We start from the raw sequence: 23,659 nt of genomic DNA, 5'->3' as shown, positions 1-23,659 counted from the left end.
GTGAAATCTCTGGGATGAGCTCTTTAATCCACAGCATTTCACAGTCTGGTAATAAGCAAACCCCCCTTCAAACAACTCTCGAACGCCGCCATTCGAAGGTTACGAGAAAACTACACATTGCTGTGTCTGTTCTATTAACGTTGAGGAGCCTTTGAAGAAGGCGAGAGAAAGGGTGGAGTAAATAGCTTAGAGCAGGGGTGTCCAAAGTGCGGCCCGTGGCCCATTTGCGACCCACAAGTCCTTTTTAATGGCCCCACGGCACATTGTAAAAATACTATAAAAAAAAACAACAAAAAAAACATAAAAAGTGTTATAAAAGAGCCAACAGGTGAAATATAACAACAAAATGTTGCAATGTTGACTCCAATAACACAAAGCTGCCATGCAGGCTGTTTCTTTCTTAAAATAATAATAATAAATCGAAATCAATGACATTATGAATTATTGACCTATTCAAGGCTCCAATAACGTCACATTAAATACTCCACTTTGAGATATTCTTTGGGGAAAATGTTGCATATTTTGTTTGCTATGTAAAAAAGTAAGCTGTTTTTTCTTGTTTGTTTTAAAAAGGGCCTAAAACAAACAAAAACATAAACAACAATAAAACTTATAATATGAAGTTGATCTGGAGGTTATTGTGTTGAATGTAAACAGTTAATAAAATGTATAATTTCTTTTTTAACACTTTAATGAGTAGGACCCAAAGGGTCCCCAATAATTGTTGTGTAACTTTTTTTTAAGTGTCATCGCTAAAAAAATAATAATAATAATGAATTAAAATCAATGTTATGAGTTATTGACCTTTTTAAGGCTCCAATTAATATATAATCTCAAATATTCCACTTCAAAATTTTATCGGGTGAAATTACATATTTTGTGTTTTTTTTCCATAAAAAAACAGGGTTTTCTTTGACATAAAGAGCATACAACTTAAATCTTTTGATAACGTTATATTGACAGATACTGTAGACCTAATGTTGATCTAGAGATTTAAACCTTGAATAATAATAAAAATAATAATACTGAATAATGACACATTTTTTATATTTTTTTGACCAAAACCCTTTAGGGTCCCCGGGATCAAGCCTGAGTGGAGGCCCAAATGTATAATTTTTGTACATATATTGTATTGTTTTTTAACAGAAAAAATATCAAAATGGCCCCCGCTTGCTTTGATTTTTCAGTGTGCGGCCCTCAGTGGAAAAAGTTTGGACACCCCTGGCTTAGAGAAAAGCACAAAAAAAACAACATAGTATTTCAGCATGAACAACAACTTGGCAATTCCAGGGCAATTAAGAGAAGGTTTATACCCCGTCTTTCTTGTCTCTCTCCAAAGCACCGTGCAGGAAGTCCCGAGATACTTCCTCGTTTTCATCCAGCCACTGAATCACGAAAGGCTCAAACCACCTATGGGGGGCGGGGACACATTTTTAGATTCGCCGCAAACATGCCGATCGCTATTGCTTGCAGACGGTAACTCACGCCGGATATTCAGGCACTCGGCTCTTGAAGAAAGGCAGGTCTTTGCAGTACTCGTTGTAAAGCCACTTGACCTTAAAGTGCAGGTTCATGTAATCGGCACTTTTGCACAAGCGGTTTTTCTCATGCTCTGAGGAAAGAAGAAAATCACAGCAGGCAGTGAATAATGGCTGGTGTATGTCGCCTTGCAAGTATGACAGATATATTAGCATAATGATGGATTCAAGAGGATGTTTGTAATATTTTCATTATTATAATAATGAAAATGTTGTTTCTCCATTCCGCTCACCTCACTAAACGTTATTAAAACTGACTTTTTGGGGTGTGCGCCTTGGAAAATTGACAGAGGATGACCTAAACAGTGTTCCCTCGCTATAACATGGTTCACTTTACACCGGGAGGCCACATGGAGAAAACTCTACTCCCAAGCTGGTAAAAAACACGGCACGATAAATTAAAAATAAAGTCAACTTCAGATTGTTTTGTTTAAAAATAGAACAAGCACATTCTGAAAATGTACAAATCATGTTTTTTTTTACACTTACATGTTGCGGTTAATAGTAGTCTATCTTTATTTGTCGTTTTCTGAATAAATTATGTGGTAATGTTCATCAGTCATCTAATTGGTGTTCATTTTCAATCTATCAAGATGAAAAAATATCAAAATCAAATTACAGTATGTTATGTTAAAGTACCAATGATTGTCACACACACACACTAGGTGTGGTGAAATGTGTCCTCTGCATTTGACCCATCACCCTTGATCACCCCCTGGGAGGTGAGGGGAGCAGTGAGCAGCAGCGGCACCGCGGCCGGGAATCATTTATGGTGATTTAACCCCCAATTCCAACCCTTAATGCTGAGTGCCAAACAGGGAGGTAATGGGTCCCCTTTTTTTTGTAGTCTTTGGTATGACTCGGCCGGGATTTGAACTCACAACCTACCGATCTCAGGGCGGATGTATGTAGTTTACTCATTTTCCTCGACTGGTGCACTGACATCATGTGGTTTATTTTTTTTTACATACCGTATTTTCTTGAATTGCCGCCGGGGCGCCAATTAATTTAAAACCTCTTCGCACTCCTGCGCTTACAAAAGGCATGCGGTAAAAGTAAGCATGCGCTAATTATTTTAAAACTTCTTCTCACTCCGGCACTTACCAAAGGTATGCAGTACAAATTTGAGTGTGATGTAAGCTTGGACCTTAAATCCTATTGAATAGCTCTTAATCTTCTTCCCTTTATGCGATTTCAAATTACCGGTATTGAAATCAGCCTCCTCCATTTTGAAAATAATGACAGGGGAAGTGTCACTCGTGACGTCACGAGTTTGACCAGGCGGTAATACTAAGCATGCGCTAATTATTTTGTGGAGCGAGTTTGACCCGGCAGTAATTCATGGCAGGCGCATACCATATGCCCTGCAGCAATTCAAGGAAATACGGTATGTAGCATCATCTACAAAGATACAAAGAACTGCTATTGCGACCTCTAGTGGACACATTTAGAACGGCTGTTTCTTTATTTAAAAAATTTCGGCTTATTTTTATACTTGGCAAACTTATCTCGCTGGCTGGATAAAACCTGTTTGCGGGCTTGAGTTGGCCAGCGGGCCATACATTTGATACTCCTGATTTACACGGTCTCGCTGTTAAACTGATTTTTTTCTGTGTGTAATTTTTTACAGTGTCTCATGTTTTTCTTTTTTTTCCTTTTTTTTTTTTTTTACAGTGTATGAATGCGCATTGTGTTCCGCGTCCCGGTTCAATAAGGGACTGTAGACCAGTGTCAATCAATCTTCTTCATGCCATGTGTCCTGTACAGTACAGAATGCGTACCGTGGAATTTTGGAAAAAAAATGCCCTCTCGCTCCTTTATAATGCAGGAGGAAGCCAAAAGCGGAGGATTGAAGGCCCAAAAAGATTGTGTGACTCTGGTTATATGTGGAAATGCTGCGCCTTTATGATAAAACCCGGCCTTGTTTATAGGTCCAAAAATCCTAGAGCCCTAAAATAAACACTGTTTTCATTCTTTAATACGGTAGTGTACGGTACATATTGTTATAAATCCACATAGGTTTGAACTTTGAGAGTGTTTAAACGAGAGAAATATGAGAAAATGTTAATGCCTGTCTGAGAAAAGTTTATAAAGTGTGTGGTTAGAGGTTTTACAGACTTAAAACATATATAATAGAAACAAAAATACATATGCTGTACAGTACTGTAAATGAAAAAAAAACTAATAAAAAAATGTCTAAATCAAGGGTGTCAAACGTACGTCCCGAAGGCCGGATTAGGCCCGCAAACAGGTTTTATCAGGCCTGCGGGATGAGATTGCGGAGTATAAAAATACGCCTGAAATTTTTGACTGAAAGAAACAGCTGTTCTAAATGTGTCCACTAGATGTCGCAATAGCAATTCTTTGTATCTTTGTAAATGATGCTAAATATGTACAAAATAAACCACAAGTGTGTGCACCAGTCGAGGAAAATGATCAAACTACATAAATAACATCCTGTAATTTGATTTTGATATATTTTTTTATCTTGATATATTGAAAATTAACACCAATAAGTTGACTGATGAACATTATTATAAAATGTATTCAGAAAACATAAATAATGACAAATATAGATAGAATACTATTAACCGCAACATGTAAGTGTAAAAAAACAAACACCAATATGATTTGTACATTTTCAGAATGTGCTTGTTCTATTTTTTAACAAAGAAAAAAATCTGAAGTTGTCTTTATTTTTAAGTTATCGTGTCAATATTTTACCAGTCCGGCCCACAAGGGAGTAGATTATTCTCCATGTGGCCCCTGATTTGAAATGAGTTTGACACCCCTGCTCTAAATGAAAAAAAACCCGCACAGTAAATAAAAAAACATTGAGTGTAAACAAAAAAATATATATAATGAAGGAAAACACAAACAAAAAAAACAACTACTACACGGATTTCACTTAAAGCGGGTATTTTTTGGAACGTAACCCCAGCGTTAAACGAGGGCACACTGTATATCTTCTCCAAAAATTATTAATACAGTGGAACCTCAGATTAGACTAAATACAAAAAAAATCATCTTAAAAATAACAGAAATCAGGATAAAACAACTATGACTAAGAAACAAATCAAACAGCCTTTGATTTGAATTCTGTATTTTCTGCAGAATTCAATATATTTAAAAAAAAATACCAAAACAAAATATTTGCATCTTACCAATCAATGTGAGAAAACATTAAGTATATGCAAATATAGATACTCTGTTGGAGTTGGTGTAAAATTTGTAAATTCAATTTTAGACGGGTCTGAAATAACAGTATAGCAATTTGGAATGATTAAGTTGATATAGTAGCCCTCCCTTACTAAGGCATTAAAGACCTACTAAAATCCACTACTACCGATCACGCAGTCTGATAGTTTATATATCAATGATGAAATATTAACATTGCAACACATGCCAATACGGCCGGTTTAGTTTAGTAAATTACAATTTTAAATTTCCCGCAGAGTTTCTTGTTGAAAACGTCGCGGAATGATGACGCGTGTTTGTGACGTTATTGGTTGGAGGGGACATATAAGCCCAGCACCACACACGGCTAAAAGTCGTCTCTTTTCATCGCAGAATTACACAGTAATTTGGACATCTATGTTGCTGAATATTTTGCAATTAGTTCAATTAATAATGGAGACTATAAAGAAGAATGCTGTTGGTGGAAAGCGGTGGATTGCAGCTGCCTTTAGCACTGAAACACAGCCGGTGTTTCTTTGTTTGTTGTGAAGCTTTAACACAAAGCAGTCAAGTGAACATGTTTCTCTACATCAACCAGCAAGTTTTTGGATGGGAAAATTGTGATATTAAGTCGGCTCTTACCGGAGACTTCAGTGGATTATGGGACCTCCTCCTGCAGCTCAAAAAGGCAGCTGTGATCTTGGCTCCTCGGCTTCTCTCAGAGACACTGGCGCTCGCCGCAGCCATCCGACTTTCAGGTATGACTTTACAATCTCACTAAAACACTATTAAAACAATAAGCAGATAAGGGATCTTCCAGAATTATCCTAGTAAATGTGTCTAATTACATCTGAAACGCTCACACTGCCGTCGCCTTTTTTTTTTTTGTGCTTCACTTTAACTTTCCTCATCCACAAATCTTTCATCCCTGCTCAAATTAATTGGGTAATAGTCGCTTTCTCGGTCCGAATAGCTCTTGCTGCTGGAGGTTATGATTATAAACAATGTGAGGATGTGAGGAGCCCTACAACCCGTGACGTCACGCGCACATCGTCCGGTACAGGCAAAGCTTTTTTATTAGCGACCAAAAGTTGCGAACTTTATCGTCGATGTTCTCTACTAAATCCTTTCAGCAAAAATATGGCAATATCGCGAAATGATCAAGTATGACACATAGAATGGAGCTGCTATCCCCGTTTAAATAAGAAAATCTCATTTCAGTAGGCCTTTAGTATGTGTTCTGTTCTAAAGGCCATTATTGCCTTCAAACTGCAGTATTACTGCAAAGAGCAGAGGCTCAGCCAAATGTGTTGAGTTACCTTCCATAGCATATTTCATGTCCTGTGCAAACAGATTCCACATCACTTCAGCACTGATTTTACCCACGTTGAGTTCCTGGGGGAATCTAGATGAAGAAAAAAAAGTGTGAGATAGGGGGTAAATCGAGCTAGAGTTGAGAGGAAGAAACTTTTATAAGTACGTACAAGGGTTGTACGGTATACCGGTATTAGAAGAGTACCGTGATACTAATGAATCATAATCATAAAAAGTACTTTAAACTATAAACAAAAACATTACTATACTCTGTTAAAAAATACCGTAACTCGGGCATGACGGTGTGTCGGCACGTAATGACATTGCTGGTTTACGAGCAGAGGAGCATGTTCGGCAGCGGACAGTCACAGAGTACTTACAAGCAGGCACAGTGTGTAGACAGATAAGGGAGAACGGACTTATTTTGGCTTAAAAACTAACGATAAAGATGAAGTATTAACACTGAACCACCCTCAAGAAGAGGTGCTTTAAAAATTGGCTAACTAGCTAGCGGCTAACGTCCAGCCGTGTTCTGCAGTGTTTTAGCTACTTCTAAATGACTAATCCTCTCCTCTATGGCGACAAAAAAAGTATGTTTCTTCCAAGTATCATCCCTGCAGGACGAGGAATAGCTAAACATGCTTCACTACGCACCGTAGCTCACCGGCGTCAAAATGTAAACAAACGCGATGGGTGGATCTACACCTAACATCCACTGTAATGATACCAAGTACAGGAGCGTATTTAGTCGCTACTACTATGATTACATCGATATTTTTCAGCATCACAAAATATTTCTTATATTATGTTTATAAACTCAGGAAGTGCTTCTTGAATTATGACTGATGTATGATCCTGTAACTTCTTGGAATCGGATTGATACCCAAATGTGTGGTATCATCTAAAACGAATGTTCAAACAACAGTAGAAGGAATGTTATTATATTTTAACAGAAGTGTACATAAAACACGTTACAAGAGAAAGTAAGCAGATATTAACAGTAAATGAACAAGTAGATTACTAATACATTTTTCTACACTTTTTTTAGACAAAATAAAAGAATGGAAACTGACACAATGTGTTACTGCATATGTCTGCAGACAAAATTAGGAGCCTTTGTTTGCTTACTTACTAATAAAAGAAAGGTTGTCTTGTATGTTCACTATTTTATTTAAGGACAAACTTGCAATAAAAAACATATGTTTAATGTACCCTACAATTTTTGGTAAAAATAAAGCTAATAATGCAATTTTTTTGGTCCCCGTTATTTAGAAAATAATAATAAATAATACACTTTGGTACCGGTACCAAAATATTGGTATCGGGACAACACTAGTACGTACTGGTTCAGACAGGGTGTATAGGAGTTCTTGTCTTCCTCAATGATGGAGACAATAAGGGTGATGAGTTTGGACCAGAAGTCCAGGTTCTTGATGCTGGGTCCCTGCTCCTCTGGAGGAACTGCACCCTGCTTAGCCTGGGGAAAAAAAGAAGGCGTCAATGCCTGAATCAATCACTGTTAGAATAATTATGTATATTATCATCATAACTTTATGCTTAAGGGCCGTTGATATAAATTATTGTCAATTGTGCTGAAGTGTTTTTTTGTATCTATGTAAACTGGCAATCTTTTGGATTTTATAAGTGTTGTGTTCAGATTCGGCCTGCTGATGGCCAAGGCCGAACACCGCCGTGTCACAAACAGAGCAGAGACAAGGCGATATGACCTGCGTCACCTACTTGTTATTTATTCTATAATCATATATTGTGTCTAACTGGAGTTGTCGAGATTGCCCCCTTCCCTCAGCGACAGCTTCAGTGATATAACAGGGCTTTCAAAATAAATACAGCCCGAAATAGATGTCTCCTCATGAGCTTGATTGAACTCTGTCTCTGCATGATTCCTTGCTTCTTGTCTTATTAATAGATGTCATCAGTGTTTGAACCTGACAATCACACACCAACATTCGTGGTACAGTATGAGTATGACAAAGGTTTAAATGTTTAATTTTGAAATGCAACACTTATTAATGGAATCAAGCCGGCTGCTCGTGTTTTCATGGTCAGACTAAACTCCCTCTGCCACGAACACAGGAGGCAATACAATATGCAATGATGCCGGGTCAGCAACCTGCGGCTCTTTAGCGCCACCCTAGTGGCTCCCTGGACCTCTTTCAGAGTGTGTAAAAATGGAAAAAGATGAAGAAAAACATTTATTTTTTTGTTCTAATATATTTTCTGTAGAATAATCATGACACAAACCTTCCTAATTATTGGAAAACACCACTGTTTATATTACACATGCTTCACTGATGAGAGTATTTGGCAAGCACTGTTTTGTCCTACTAATTTCAGCGATCTTTGAACTTATCGTAGTTTGTTCCCATATACAACTTCCTCCGATGCTGTCACAGAAAGACTTGATTCATGCCACTCCTTCTTTGTCTCATTTTGTCCACCAAACGTTTTGTGCTGTGCGTGAATGCATAAAGGTGAGCTTTGTTGATTTTATTGATTTGCTGGAGTGCTTATCAGGCATATTTGGTCAATCCATGACTGTAAGCTAATCAATGCTAACATGCTATTTAGGCTTGCTTTTATGTACATATTGCATGATTATGCCTCCTTTGTAGGTATATTTGAGCCCATTTAATTTCCTTTACTTATGTCCTCTGCGTATTCAATTTATATTTGCATGTTTCACAACAACACATTGTTTGTATGTAATATTGGCTGCATATCTGATAGTTGTAAGTGTGCCATGTTGTTCCAGACCACAGCAAATGTTACCCAGCTTGCAAAGATTGTAATAAATCCATTAGAAGAAGATAGCCTGATGTTTCCTTCAAATTGGACACACACATCTAAACCTTTGCCATTCTAAGCCAGTAATTTCCAAAAATTATGTCATCATGTGAGAAGCCTCCGTTTTACTAATGAAAAATAAAAATGCAACATTTCTGTCAGCAAAGATTTGCGTCAGCCTTTGATAGTAGGCTAATATTGCTAATGTAGACACTTACATATTGTGTTGCCTTCATTATAACACATATAATAATAATAAAGTCATTTTGATAGTAGGCTAATATAATACAGACAATTACATCACGTGTTGCCTTCATTATAACACTTATAGAAGACCTAAAGTCATTTTGATAATAGGCTAATATAGACAGATTTTTTTTGTGTGTTTTTGGTCCAATACGGCCTTTTCTTTTAATTGCTCCCTCTGGGATTATTACAGTATTTCTGATTCTGATTCAACATGTTGGATTGCCGACCCCTGTACTAAGCCCATATTAAAGTCTAACACGTCGACTTACTGGGTCTGTCTGATACTCGCGGCTGTAGAGCTCATGACAGTTGTTAAAGATGTACTCGTAAGTGGAGTTGAGACAGGCTTTTACGCAATCCTTCACCACCTGGCTCGCTCTGGGCGGAGATTGGAGCTCCTGGACCTGAAGACAACAAAAATACGTTTTCAATCCATACACAGGGGGTATCATTTCTGTGCATGAAAATGAATGCAGAGGAGGCATCACCTTCATCCTGAAGAAGGTGATACTGGTGAGGAGGTCCACTGTAGACTTGAGGTCCTGCAGCCTCTCAGGGCTGCTGGCTGGGAAGTTGTTCTGCAGGCAGCCAAAAATCACTACTGACTCCTGTCCCAATACTTTTGTTCATAGTATATGGTCTTTGAGGCAAATATCCCCCTTGAGGATAACATATCCAGCCATCTGAGCAAACAAGTGGATTGAGAGCAATCTTACTCGGTACATGGAGAGGTCGATCCGCAGGGAGTTGTGCAGCTGATCAAGGAGCTTGACAAATCGCTCTTTCTGTGGATGTTAGAAAAGGACATATAGTAAACCATCGGTGACTGGAGAAAAAAAAAATGTAAAATGTCCCACGTTTAGAATTATTTTGTTTCGGCATCAATTATCCGACAAAAGTAAGAAAAAATTCCAAGGTGCACAGTTGCAAAATATTACGTTCAAAATATATATATTTTTATATACATATTTATCATATATTATAATATACTGTATCTGATAAAAAAATACAGTACAAACCAAAAGTTTGAACACACCTTCTCCTCATTCAATGCGTTTTATATAAAATATATATATATATATATATATATATATATATATATAAAATATATATATATATATATATATATATATATATATATATATATATATATATATATATATATATATATATATATATATATATATATATATATATGTGACCAAAAGTCACCAATTGTATTGTTGTGAACAAAACACTGCTATGTATATGTATGTATACAGTTGCAAGAAAGAAGTGTGTGAACCCTTCAGGATTACAGGGATTTCTGCAAGAGTTGGTGATAAAATATCTTCTGCTCTTCAGCAAAGTCACAACAAGAGACAGTCGTTTTCCACCCTGCACTGTGCACGTTTACATGTTGTGTTCAATAAAAAGATGAAAACCTATATTTTTTTGTGCAGTATTAGTTTAAGCAGACTCTATTGTTGTGGTTTCGTTGAATATCATAACACGTTTTATGACCAATTTATGCAGAACTCCAAGTAATCAACCCGAGGGTCCCTGGTTCAATCCCCACCTAGTACCAACCTCGTCACGTCCGTTGTGTCCTGAGCAAGACACTTCACCCTTGCTCCTGATGGGTGCTGGTTAGCGCCTTGCATGGCAGCTCCCTCCATCAGTGGGTGAATGTGTGTGTGAATGGGTAAATGTGGAAGTAGTGTCAAAGCGGTTTGAGTACCTTGAAGGTAGAAAAGCGCTATACAAGTACAACCCATATATATACACACACATACATACATATATGTATATATACATATATATATATATATATATACACACATATACATATATACACATACATATATATATATACATATGTATATATACATACATATATGTATACATACATATATGTATGTATACATATATGTATGTATATGTATGTATACATATATGTATGTATATGTATATATACATATATGTATGTATATGTATATATACATATATGTATGTATATGTATATATACATATATGTATGTATATGTATATATACATATATATGCATATACATACATATATACACATGCATATATATACATACATATATATACATACATATATATATACACACAGATATATATACACACATACATATATACATATGCACACATACATACATACATATATATATATATATATATATACAAACATACATATATATATATATATATATACAAACATACACACATATATACACACATATATATATATATATGTATATATATATATATATATATATATATATATATGTATATATATATATATATATATATATATATATATATATATATATATATATATACATACACACATACATATATATATACACATACATATATATATATATATATGCATATATATATATATATATACACACACATACATATATATATATATGTATATATACATACAAACACACACACACACACACACACACACACACACACACACACACACACACACACACACACACACACACACACACAGAATGCGCAGAAAAAGTAATCAGAGCAAAGGGTGGCTATTTTGAAAAAACTAGTTATATACTAGTTTCTTAAAATAGCCACCCTTTGTTTTCAGTTATTTCAGCTTTTTTTGTTAAGTACATAACCCCACATGTGTTCATTCATAGTTTTGTTGCCTTCAGTGACAATCTACAATGTAAATAGTCATGAAAATAAAGAAAACACATTGAATGAGTAGGTGTACATTTTGAGAGGTACTTCTAATCACTGTCTAATGTCTCACTAATATCGCAAATATATATATATATATTTTTTTTTCGAAGGGCAGTATTTTAATGCATTTGTTTTCAGATGTTGTAGGTGTACCCAATGTTGTGGCCATTGAGTGTTTCACAGCAGACATTCAGCCAGGGACAAAAACACCTGCATTTGTCTGGCGAGACTCACCCCAAAGTTGGATGCGGCAAAGCGGTCTGAGGCAGAGACGTTGTTAGTAGCCTGGGTGGTGTGAGCGTAGTAGGCGTTGATGTTGGCGAGCAGGGTGCTCATGACAGCAGGCACTCCCGGGCACATGTACTTAGACGACAAGCAGGCAAAATGACTGCAAAAAAATATATATAAAAAAAATTGAAAAAAAGAGGTATGCACATACAGTATGTGCCAAAGAACCGTATTTTTTGGCGTATAAGTCGCACCTGCCGAAAATGCATAATAAAGAAGAAAAAAAACATATATACGTCGCACTGGAGTATCAGTCGCATTTTGGGGGTAAATGTATTTGATAAAACCCAACACCAAGAATAGACATTAGAAAGGCAATTTAAAATAAATAAAGAATAGTGATCAACAGGCTGAATAAGTGTACGTTATATGAGGCATAAATAACAAACTGAGAAGGTGCCTGGTATGTTAACGTTACATATTATGGTAAGAGTCATTAAAATAACTATAACATATAGAGCATGCTATACGTTTACCAAACAATCTGTCACTCCTAATTGCTAAATCCGATCAAATCTTATACGTCTAGTCTCTTACGTGAATGAGCTAAATAATATTGATATTTTACGGTAATGTGTTAATAATTTCACACATAAGTCGCTCCTGAGTATAAGTCGCACCCCCGACCAAACTATGAAAAAAAACTGCGACTTATCGTCCGAAAAATACGGTAGTCTTTTTAAAGTTAAGGTGACCGGCAGGAACATACGTCATGGCTTGGTAGATGGACTCCACACCGTAACGCATCGCAAACTCGTCAACTATCTCCTGAGGCGTCTCTTCATAGTATACTTTCCACGCATCGTCTCCTTTAGCATCGGGGATCTTCACCACGCCGGTGTTCTGGATGTCTGTCACAAAGTGGAAAAGGTTCTGCAGGAAAGAAAACAAAAAAATAGTTAAAGAGGCATCAAAGAAAAAAATTGTTCACACTTAACCTTTATGTTGTAATTAACGCTTATAACCTCAGAGGTCCCATATTGTATAATGTTAAAGTTAGAGTTAAAGTACCAATGATCGTCACACACACACTAAATGTGAAATTATCCTCTGCATTTTACCTATCACCCTTGATCACCCCTTGGGAGGTGAGAGGAGCAGTGAGCAGCAGTGCTGGCCACGCCCGGGAATAATTTTTGGTGATTTAACCTCCAATTCCAACCCTTGATATCGAGTGCCAAGCAGGGAGATAATGGGTCCCATGTATATAGTCTTTAGTACGACTCGGCCGGAGTTTGAACTCACAACCTACCGATTCTCAGGGCGGACACTCGAACCACAAGGCCAATGAGCAAAGAAAAAATAATCTCAGTAATGTGTCCATAGAACAGGCGCCCTAATTTGGTCTTTGATATTACTTTTCTACAGTGGTGTGCCGTCAGGGCCAGCAAGGCCTGCTCTGCTGGACTAACATAACCAGAAATCATGATCATAATTAAAGATACAATTAATTTTTAATGTTCTTGCCCTAAATATTCTCTTCATGTCATATTATGCTCTTTCCTATGTTGGAGTTTTTAGTTTGGAGTTTGTATCCAATCAGAATTCAGCTAGCTCATGTTGCCATGCTGTACCAAATCTGCCCGGAGCCTTCAGAATCAACAATGCGGTTGTCCGTTCACTTACAGTGCACGGGGACATACAGTTGATAGACAATTGCGAGTTGACAGTAAGGCCTTCTAGCTGGCCTCACGCTAAAACAGGTTGCTAAAACAGGAAGTGGCACGGGAACTACACGAGTCATAGAAAGCTACAGAAAACTTGCCGGTACAATAACCACGAAGATAAAGTGTGGACAGACAGAGCCGAGCAATGCGGGTTTAGCGAGCGGGGCGCGCTTCCGCGAAGGAAGTCAATTTTCTGGCAGCCAATCACATTTTGGTACGACACTGGCGGAGAAATGGTTTTTTCGCCACTTTCACACGACTACGATGGTACCACTGACTTACACGGCGTCGGATGGGTGCTACAAATTGTGAGTTTAAATATTTTCTTTCTTTTTACAATTATTTTAATTTTGACAGTACCACGTAAGATATGTATTAATTGCTGAAGTGGGTTTATTGAATTTTAAATACGCCGAAAAATTGACCTTTTTGTACAAAAAACAAGAAAAAAAATTAAAATTAGGGGTATTTTATTTGAACTATGCAAAATATCTGCCAATAGAACAAGACAATTTGGCTTATTAAGACTTTCCAAAACCAGTAAAATTAGCTAACCTCAATGAACTCCAAACATACATTAAAATAAGTACAGTATATTCTCACTAATGACAACTGTATTACTATATGAGTATGCAGAGGTGGGTAGTAACGCGCTACATTTACTCCATTACATCTACTTGAGTAACTTTTGGGATAAATTGTACTTCTAAGAGTAGTTTTTATGCAACATACTTTTACTTGAGTATATTTATAAAGAAGAAACGCTACTTTTACTCCGCTCCATTTATCTACAATCAGCTCGTTACTCGCTACTTTTTTTTTATCGATCTGTTAATGCACGTTTTGTTTGTTTTGATTTTGTCAGACACCCATTCAAAGTAGGAACTATGCATGCCTGCGTTTCACCAATCAAATGCAGTCATTGGTGACGTTGGACCAATCAAACAAAACCAGGCGGTCACGTGATCCGACCTAAAAAAGTTGAAAAACTTATTGGGGTGTTACCATTTAGTGGTCAATTGTGCAGAATATGTACTGTACTGTGCAATCTACTAATAAAAGTTTCAATCAATCGATAACAAGTGTAAAGGAAAAAAGACACTTTTTATTTCAACCGTACTTCCCGTCAAAAGCCTAAAGACTGATCGCACAGTTCCTGTCGTCATAATAAAAGTGCCGCTTCATCGCGCCTGCGCTAACAAAATAAGAGTCTCCGAAAGCCAGCGCAAACAAGCGAGCAAGCTACGGAGTTTGCCGCCAATGTATTTCTTGTAAAGTGTATAAAAAACGAATATGGAAGCTGGACAAATAAGATGCCAAAAACCAACGACTTTCATGTGGTATTAAACAGAAAAGAGGAACTTGTTTTCTCCTCCATTTGAAAATGTGGACATTATCAGCACTATACTGTCTGATTCCAATCAATGCAAGTCATCAGAATCAGGTAATACACCAACTTGAATTCTTGTCTTCATGAAAGATAGGAATCTATGTGTTAAACATGCATGTATATTCATTAAAACACCTTTAACATTTCAACAAAAACAGCAAAATAAACTATAAATTATATACTGTATATATACATTTATGTATGTATGTATATATATATATATATGTATATGATATGTGTGTGTATGTATATATGAGGTAGATCACCTCGACTTGGTCATTTATTAAGTAATTGATTAACGTTGAAAAACGTATTGGGGTGTTACCATTTAGTGGTCAATCGTAGGGAATATGTACTGTACAATCTACTAATACAAGTTTCAATCAATCAATCAATCAATCAATCAATCAATCAATCAATAAATGCCTACTGAGCCTATGGTGCTGTTAAGTTATTGTGGCTCAATTTGCCTTATGTTTTTTATCTTAATATATTATTATTTAATATATATTATTGTTTTAGTTGCTTAAGAGATATTCCTGGCTCTGAATTTGCTCATTGCTATTTTTATGTTTTTGTGCATTATTTGTTGCCGTAATCAGGTTACTCATCAGTTACTCAGTACTTGAGTAGTTTTTTCACAACATACTTTTTACTTTTACTCAAGTAAATATTTGGATGACTACTCCTTACTTTTACTTGAGTAATAAATCTCTAAAGTAACAGTACTCTTACTTGAGTACAATTTCTGGCTACTCTACCACCTCTGTGAGTATGTATTTTCTCGTTTCATTGTAAATAAAACAGCAAAGTCCATTTGGCTGTCATCTGTTTTAATATGAGACACAATTGTGTCAAAGTCATGATTTTTTTTTCAGGCTTGAAATAAGAAATTATTATTTAAAAAAATTAGTTTTATATCTGATTGTTTTTTTTGTTTTTTTAGCTTTGACAGTTGATATTCTAGTTTCAAGAATGTTTTACTCAATATAGGTCATCAAATCTCAGCAACAAGCTGTAATATCTTATTGAGATAATTTAGGACCAAAACCCTTAAAACAAGTAAAATCTGCTGAGTGAAAATAATTATCTTATTAGACAGAAAATAAGCAAATATCACCCTTGTTTGAGATATTTAATTTTACTTAGATTTCAGTTTTTGCAGTGCAATATAGTGCAAGTGTGTTCCTGTATAGCAAGGGTCCCCAACATTTTTCGCTCCAGGGACCGGTTTAATGTAGGCATTATTGTCACGGACCGGCCTTCCATGGGTGGCAGATAAATATGGCAAAAAAATGCGTGAATAATGAACACATGAAAAATCTCACCATAGCGTTCAATTGGTGGGAGCCCCTAGCCTTTTCCTTAGGAAAAAAAACCTCTCTATAGACTTTTGGTTTTAACTCAGTATCTGATGGGTTATAGGTGATACATCACATTTAAGGAGAAGAGCATGGATATAAAATAAAGCTCAAAATACTTGCTATTAGCTCCCAAATATTTCTATGGATTTCGATTTCCATTCCTATTCATATTTTGTGCAATATTTCATATATTTCAAATATTTATTATGTGTTTGTTTATGTGAAATGTTTATTATGTGTTTGTTTATGTCAAATATTTATTATGTGTTTGTTTATGTCAAATGTTTATGTGTTTTTGTTTATGTCAGATGTTTATTATATGTTTGTTTGTGTCAAATGTTTATTATATGTGTTTATGTCAAATGTTTATTATGTGTTTGCATATGTCCAATTTTTGTTTGTTTATGTCGAATGTTTATTAAATGTGCTTGTTTATGACAAATGTTTATTATATGTGTTTGTTTATGTCAAATGTTTATGTTTGTTTATGTCAAATGTTTATTATATGTTTGTTTATGTCCAATGTTTATTATATGTATTTGTTTGTCAAATGTTTACTATATTTGTTTATGTCAAATGTGTGATTATGTGTTTGACATGAATAAATAATCACACAATGAATAAATAATCACACACTTGACAAACAAACACGTGGCGCAGTGGAAGAGTGGCCGTGCGCAACCCGAGGGTCCCTGGTTCAATCCCCACCTAGTACCAACCTCGTCACGTCCGTTGTGTCCTGGGCAAGACACTTCACCCTTGCTCCTGATGGGTGCTGGTTAGTGCCTTGCATGGCAGCTCCCTCCATCAGTGTGTGAATGTGTGTGTGAATGTGGAAATAGTGTCAAAGCACTTTGAGTACCTTGAAGGTAGAAAAGCTATACAGTACAACCCATATGTATATGTAGATATGAAATATCTCTGCTTGCTCTCTTTGTCTTTGTCCTTGTCTGAACTTTTTACAAGCCTCTTACAAGCGTTGTCCTCTAATCCAAATTTCATTATGAATATGATCAGCTGGACTCTTAACGCAATTGACACAGTCTTTTCGACAAGAAAAAGAGGTTCGGGGGAGCCTGGCTGCCCTGATGGAACCATCGCTGCGGGTTAAGTGCGGGACTCCTGGAACTCATGGAGGATCATGTGCCTCTCAGCTCTTTCCATCGAGGACGTCGAAGACATCTACCTATTTGGAGCTGTGATCACGGGGCACTTGCTGATTGGGCTGGGCATTGCTCTGGTGTATCGACAAATTGGGAAGACGATGGCAGCCACTCAAGGGGCCCAACGGCTGTTCAACGCAATGGAAGGATTGGGTCGGGCTGTGGGAACACAGACTTGTGCGATTTCTGAGTTGAATCGCAAAATGGATCTCATCTTGGAAAAGTTTGCAGAGAAGGAATAATTAATTGGAACTGAAAGAGATCCAGCATGGACAACAGAGAAGATAAGTCAATATTTTGTTTTCTCGAAGGAAAACAACTTTTTATCTACGATTTGGACTCCCTGAATGGCCTTGGCATGGAACAGGCTGTTCTGAAGGAAATCTCCCAAAGACTCCTCAAGATAGACGCTTTTACCTTCCTTTTTGTCAACAACATCTGTAGCCGAACTTTATCGGCCACAGCCATACAAAAACATTCACTACCTCTCCAGAGTTAATTGCGCATATACGCACACACATGACCCCTACCCTTGAATCAACACCCTCACCACCGCTTATCTCCTCTGGGGTTGTGGATGGCTGAGCGGCGCTACAGAGCGAACAGCGGGCCTAAGCAAACCCACCCCTCCCTCTGTTGAAAGTTGGTGTGATATATGTATGTTTAATGTGTGCCATGCTATGTGAGGTTTTTTCCTTGGACTCAGGCTAGACGCCTCCTGAGGGTCTAGCCTTGGACTGATATTTTTTTACACTCCCCCCCCTAGTGTCACCCTTTTCTTATCTTTTTAAGGAGCGCTGTAACCGGCTGATCCGTCGGCGGTCTCGTCTTGTCCCCCCCCTGTAACGTATGTCTGCTCTTGGCGGGACTGTGCCGAAAATGTCAATTCAGTTCTGATGTGTCTTGTACATGTTGGAAAGGACAAATAAAAACTATTCTGATTCTAATGTTAGCTATTTTTTGGTCCAATTTTCCATGCATAAATATATCTGGTATTGCTAACTTCTTGTGTAATAGGACTATGTGAGTTTAACTTATAGGCCAAAGGAGATGTGTATCTTCTTCATTCAGCACAATTATTATATGCAACAATTTAGCACGTCTCCATCTGCCTTATGCACTTTAACAAGTATGGTCACTTTGTTCCTCATCTGCCCCGATCTTAGGTCATCAACCTGGCGCGGACTGCAGATGGAGCCTAGTTTTTGGTTACGAAATGGCACCTTTACATTTTATATGTTTATTAATGTGCATTGTCCCATGCAACAAAGATGTAACAAGTACATGTAACAAATGGCAACTTCCTATCATGAGTTTTAAAATACATTTATGAAGAAGCTTCTTGGTATGTCTAGTGGGACTGGCGAAAGTTAAGTAGGATATAAGCAGACACAAAGCAGATCCTTCCTTGCATATGAGGGTGTCAAATTAATTTTAGATGGGGGGCCACATGGAGGAAAAATCTACTCCCAAGTGGGCCGGACTGGTAAAATCACAGCCCAATAACTTAAAAGACAACTTGAGATTGTTTTCTTTGTTTAAAAATAGAACAAGCACAGTCAAGGCGTTGAGGGGTTCCGGTTTGGTGGGCGCAGGATTAGGTCTCTGCTTTTTGCAGATGATGTGGTCCTGATGGCTTCATCTGGCCGGGATATTCAGCTCTCACTGGATCGGTTCGCAGTAGAGTGTGAAGCAACCGGAATGAGAATCAGCACCTCCAAGTCCGAGTCCATGGTTCTCTCCCGGAAAAGGGTGGAGTGCCATCTCCGGGTTGGGGAGGAGACCCTGCCCCAAGTGGAGGAGTTCAAGTGCCTCGGAGTCTTGTTCACGAGTGGGGGAAGAGTGGATCGTGAGATCGACAGGCGGATCGGTGCGGCGTTTTCAGTAATGCGGACGTTGTACTGATCCGTTGTGGTGAAGAAGGAGCTGAGCCGGAAGGCAAAGTTCTCAATTTACCGGTTGATCTACGTTCCCATCCTCACCTATGGTCATGAGCTTTGGGTCATGACCGAAAGGATAAGATCACAGGTACAAGCGGCCGAAATGAGTTTCCTCTGCCGTGTGGCGGGGCTCTCCCTTAGAGATAGGGTGAGAAGCTCTGCCATCCGGGAGGAACTCAAAGTAAAGCCGCTGCTCCTCCACATCGAGAGGAGCCAGATGAGGTGGCTCGGGCATCTGGTCAGGATGCCACCTGGACGCCTCGCTAGGGAGGTGTTTAGGGCACGTCCAACCGGTAGGAGGCCACGGGGAAGACCCAGGACACGTTGGGAAGACTATGTCTCCCGGCTGGCCTGGGAACGCCTCGGGATCCCCCGGGAAGAGCTAGACGAAGTGGCTAGGCAGAGGGAAGTCTGGGCTTCCCTGCTTAGGCTGCTGACCCCGCGACCCGACCTCGGATAAGCGGAAGATAATGGATGGACATTCTAAAAATTTACAAATCATGTTTTTTTTGTTTTTTTTCAGTGAATAGTATTTTATATTTGTCGTTATTTATACTTTCTGAATACAATATGTGATAATGTTAATCAGTCAACTCATTGATGTTAACTTTAAATTTATCACGACAAAAAAAATTAAATCAAAATCAAATTACAGGATGTTATTTATGTAGTTTGCTCATTTTCCTCGACTTGTGCACAAACGTGTTTTTTTTGTTTTGTTTTTTACATATATAGTATCAAGATACAAATAATTTCTATTGTGACATCTGGTGGACACATTTAGAACAGCAGTTTCTTTCATTCAAAAATTTCGGCAAATTTTTATCCTTATCAAACTCATCCCGCGGGCCTGAACCGGCCCGCGGATTGTACGTTTGACACCCCTGCTCTAAAGTATTATGCTGTGTTAAAACAATCCAATTTTACCATGCAGTATACTACCACTGACGCACCGCAATAATAATTGCGGTTATTTCTTGTTTAAGATTCAGCTAATGTGCTCCGGAGAGTAATGAGTTGAGTAATGACTCCATTCCAGGCAGTGAATGGTCCACAATCAATCAGTAGAGTTTTCCACAGCCAGAATGAGCGGAAATGTCTTTGTGGTCTATGCTGTCAAGATGTGCCCTTTATCTCACTTGAACAAAGACATCTCTCAAGTGAAGTGCATTTAGTCGAAGATCCATCACAGAACTGATCATTAGTAAAGAGCTACACCCAATTAATAGACTCCGTTGGTGGTGTAACACCATTCATCCATTTTCTACACACCGTACACTGTGTTCAGGGTCAAAAGCACATTACACCCTGTAATATGCAGCAGAACCTGTTAACAGGTCAATTCTCAACCCACAAAGAGAAAAATAAAATGTTCTTCATTTTTTTTTAGAAATTTGGTAAAGCTGACATGACTGACACTCTCTTAGGTCAGAATAGAATAGAGTTTTATTGTCATTATTGCAGTGAACAGGTTTGGGATACTTAACTAAATTGTGTTGGGGCCACATTTCCAGAAGGCTAAGGACTTCTCCCTTCACTATTAGTCTTATTGTATATTTTCCAGAAAACCAGTGTCCTCTTCAGCAGTGTTTTTCAACCACTAATGTTCCGTGGGAGATTATCTCGTTTCACCTATTTGGTTTAAAGATATTTTTTGCAAACCGGTAAGTAGAGTCTGCAAACGTGTTGTTGAGTCAGTGCTGTCTAGAGATCAGGCAGAGTAAGCGTGTAATACAATTCCGTATCAGTAGGTGGCAGCAGGTAGCTAATCGCTTTGTAGATGTCGGAAACAGCGGGAGGCAGTGTGCAAGTAAAAAGGTGTCTATTGCTTAAAACTAGAACAAACAAGGTAAGTGCCTCTAAGAAAAGGCATTGAAGTTTAAGGAAGGCAATGCAGAACTAAACTAAAACCGAACTGGCTGCAAAGTAAACAAAAACAGAATGCTGGACGACAGCAAAGACTTACTGTGGAGCAAACAAGACGTCCGCAAAGTACATCCGAACATGACATGACAATCAACAATATCCCCACGAAGAAGGATAAAAACAACTGAAATATTCTTCATTGCTAAAACAAAGTAGACGCGGGAAATATCGCTCAAAAGGAAGACATGAAACTTCTAGAGGAAAATACCAACAAAAAAGGGAAAAAAACACCAAAATGGGAGCACAAGACAAGAACTAGAACACTACACACCGCAAAACAGCAAAGAAGTCAAAATGAGTCAGAGAGTGATGTGACAGGTGGTGACAGTACACTTACTTTGAGACAAGAGCTACATTGATGCATGCTAGGTTATGGTTTAAAGTCATATCCAACAATTGCGATGACGACTCTTTAGTGTCAACTAAGTTTAGTTTTTTAATGATTTCTGCTGGTGGTGCGCCTCCGGATTTTTTGGATGCAAAAAATGTGCCTTGGCTCAAAAAATGTTGAAAAACACGACTCTACAGTACACATTTGATTTTGGTTTATTTATTGTGTCAGAGTTACAGGAGCGCTCTGTTGTTTTTAAGGACATACTGCAAAAAAGTTAGTCAAAGATCATCTCTTTGAAAGCACTCTAGTGTTCTTAGGGCATTCAATCGATTGCAACTGGACTGCTTGGTTTGTCTTACGAGACACTTTAGAACAGGGGTTTCAAAGTCAGGGCCCGCGTGCCATATCCGGCCCACGAATGAATTATCTATAGCCCCCGGGATGATATTTGATAAGTACGAAAAATTTTACTGTATTTCTTTGTGGTGTACAGCCCTTTGTTTTTCAACTGTGGTTGTTTTTAAAGGGCTTTATAAATAAAGTTGGTATGGTATGGTAGCATTAGAACCGGCCCGCAGGCCACAGCCGCTGCTGCTGTTGTTTTGTAGGCACCAACACTCCATCAGCGTTGGCGCTAAGAATTTTAAAAATGGGGTCCCTGGATAAAGCCATAAAAATGGGGTCCCACAGTAAATTTTTGGGGTCCCACTTTTTTGTAGCCGTTTTGAAAACAAACAATAAATGCATTATCATGTTATATCTCACATTCTATATTGTGTTTTGGAAAAAGCTTGTCATAAATGTTACTTAACTCATTGAACAAAAAAATACAAAAGAGAACCCATTTTTATGCATATGTAAATTTATTCAGTTATAAAAATGTATTTACTTTCTTCTTTTCTTCATGGATCTAAACTTTACCGCTGCTTGTATTTCTTTCTATATTTCTATTGTAATATTTTCAGAATGTGTTTGTAAAAGTAATACAAAGAAAACAAACAGCAGTTGTCTTTATTTTTTAGTTTTAATGCCATGATTTTAATAGTCCGGCCCGTGTGTGCACAGATTTTCCTCCAAACGGACCCTCAGCTAAAAGGAGTTTGTCACCACTGCTTTAGAAGATGTCTTATGGACTTAGATCTGACCGATCCAAGTCTACAAACATGAACTGATGAAGCCTATTTGGCAAAATGTCTTCAAAGACAACCCAAACAGTCCAGTTGCGATCGATTGAATGCCCTGAGAATACAATGACCTGGATGGATGAGAACATCCGTAGACCATCTAGAGCAGGGGTGGCCACAAATTTTCTGCAGGCGAACTACTTTTCAATTCACCAAGTCTAGGAGATCTACCTTTCATATTTATTATTTATATTTATTTATTTATGAAAGAGACATTTTTGTTAACAGGTTAATGGTGTTTAATGATAATACAAGCATGTTTAACACATATACCGGTAGATTCCTTTCTTTCATGAAGACAAGAATATAAGTTGGTGTATTACCTGATTCTGATGACTTGCATTGATTGGAATCAGACAGTGGTGCTGATAACGTCTGCATTTTCAAATGGAGGTGAAAAGAAGTCCTCCTTTCTGTCTAATACCACAAGAAAGTGGTTGGATTTGGCATCTCATTTGTCCAACTTGCATACTGCTTTTTAAACACTTTGTTATGAGAGTAGCATATGTGTGTGTGTGGCCCTTTAATGTGTGACAGCAGGTGAGTGACGTCAGTGAATGTGTGGGCAAGAGAGGAGAGGGAGCGGTCTGTTTTTGTGTG

The 23,659-nt window shown here is 37.7% G+C and overlaps 1 protein-coding gene across 1 annotated transcript in view; it reads right to left on the bottom strand.

Moving 5' to 3' along the window:
* The window catches only part of LOC133543606 (protein unc-13 homolog A-like), a 123,900-nt gene that overhangs the window by 69,729 nt on the left and 30,512 nt on the right, over positions 1-23,659 (bottom strand). The window contains exons 16-24 of the mRNA XM_061888284.1: positions 12,801-12,964; positions 12,038-12,191; positions 9,800-9,868; positions 9,572-9,661; positions 9,353-9,487; positions 7,373-7,506; positions 6,035-6,120; positions 1,486-1,612; positions 1,314-1,410 (exon numbers count right to left, since the gene is read on the bottom strand). Coding sequence (XP_061744268.1) covers positions 1,314-1,410; positions 1,486-1,612; positions 6,035-6,120; positions 7,373-7,506; positions 9,353-9,487; positions 9,572-9,661; positions 9,800-9,868; positions 12,038-12,191; positions 12,801-12,964 — 1,056 coding nt within the window. The remainder of the gene's footprint in view (positions 1-1,313; positions 1,411-1,485; positions 1,613-6,034; positions 6,121-7,372; positions 7,507-9,352; positions 9,488-9,571; positions 9,662-9,799; positions 9,869-12,037; positions 12,192-12,800; positions 12,965-23,659) is intronic.

This window comes from Nerophis ophidion, linkage group LG26, assembly GCF_033978795.1.
Source record: "Nerophis ophidion isolate RoL-2023_Sa linkage group LG26, RoL_Noph_v1.0, whole genome shotgun sequence".
NCBI classification, from domain to species: domain Eukaryota; kingdom Metazoa; phylum Chordata; class Actinopteri; order Syngnathiformes; family Syngnathidae; genus Nerophis; species Nerophis ophidion.
The sequence above is the reverse complement of the archived record's forward strand: the minus strand, read 5'-3'. Positions and strand labels throughout refer to the sequence as shown.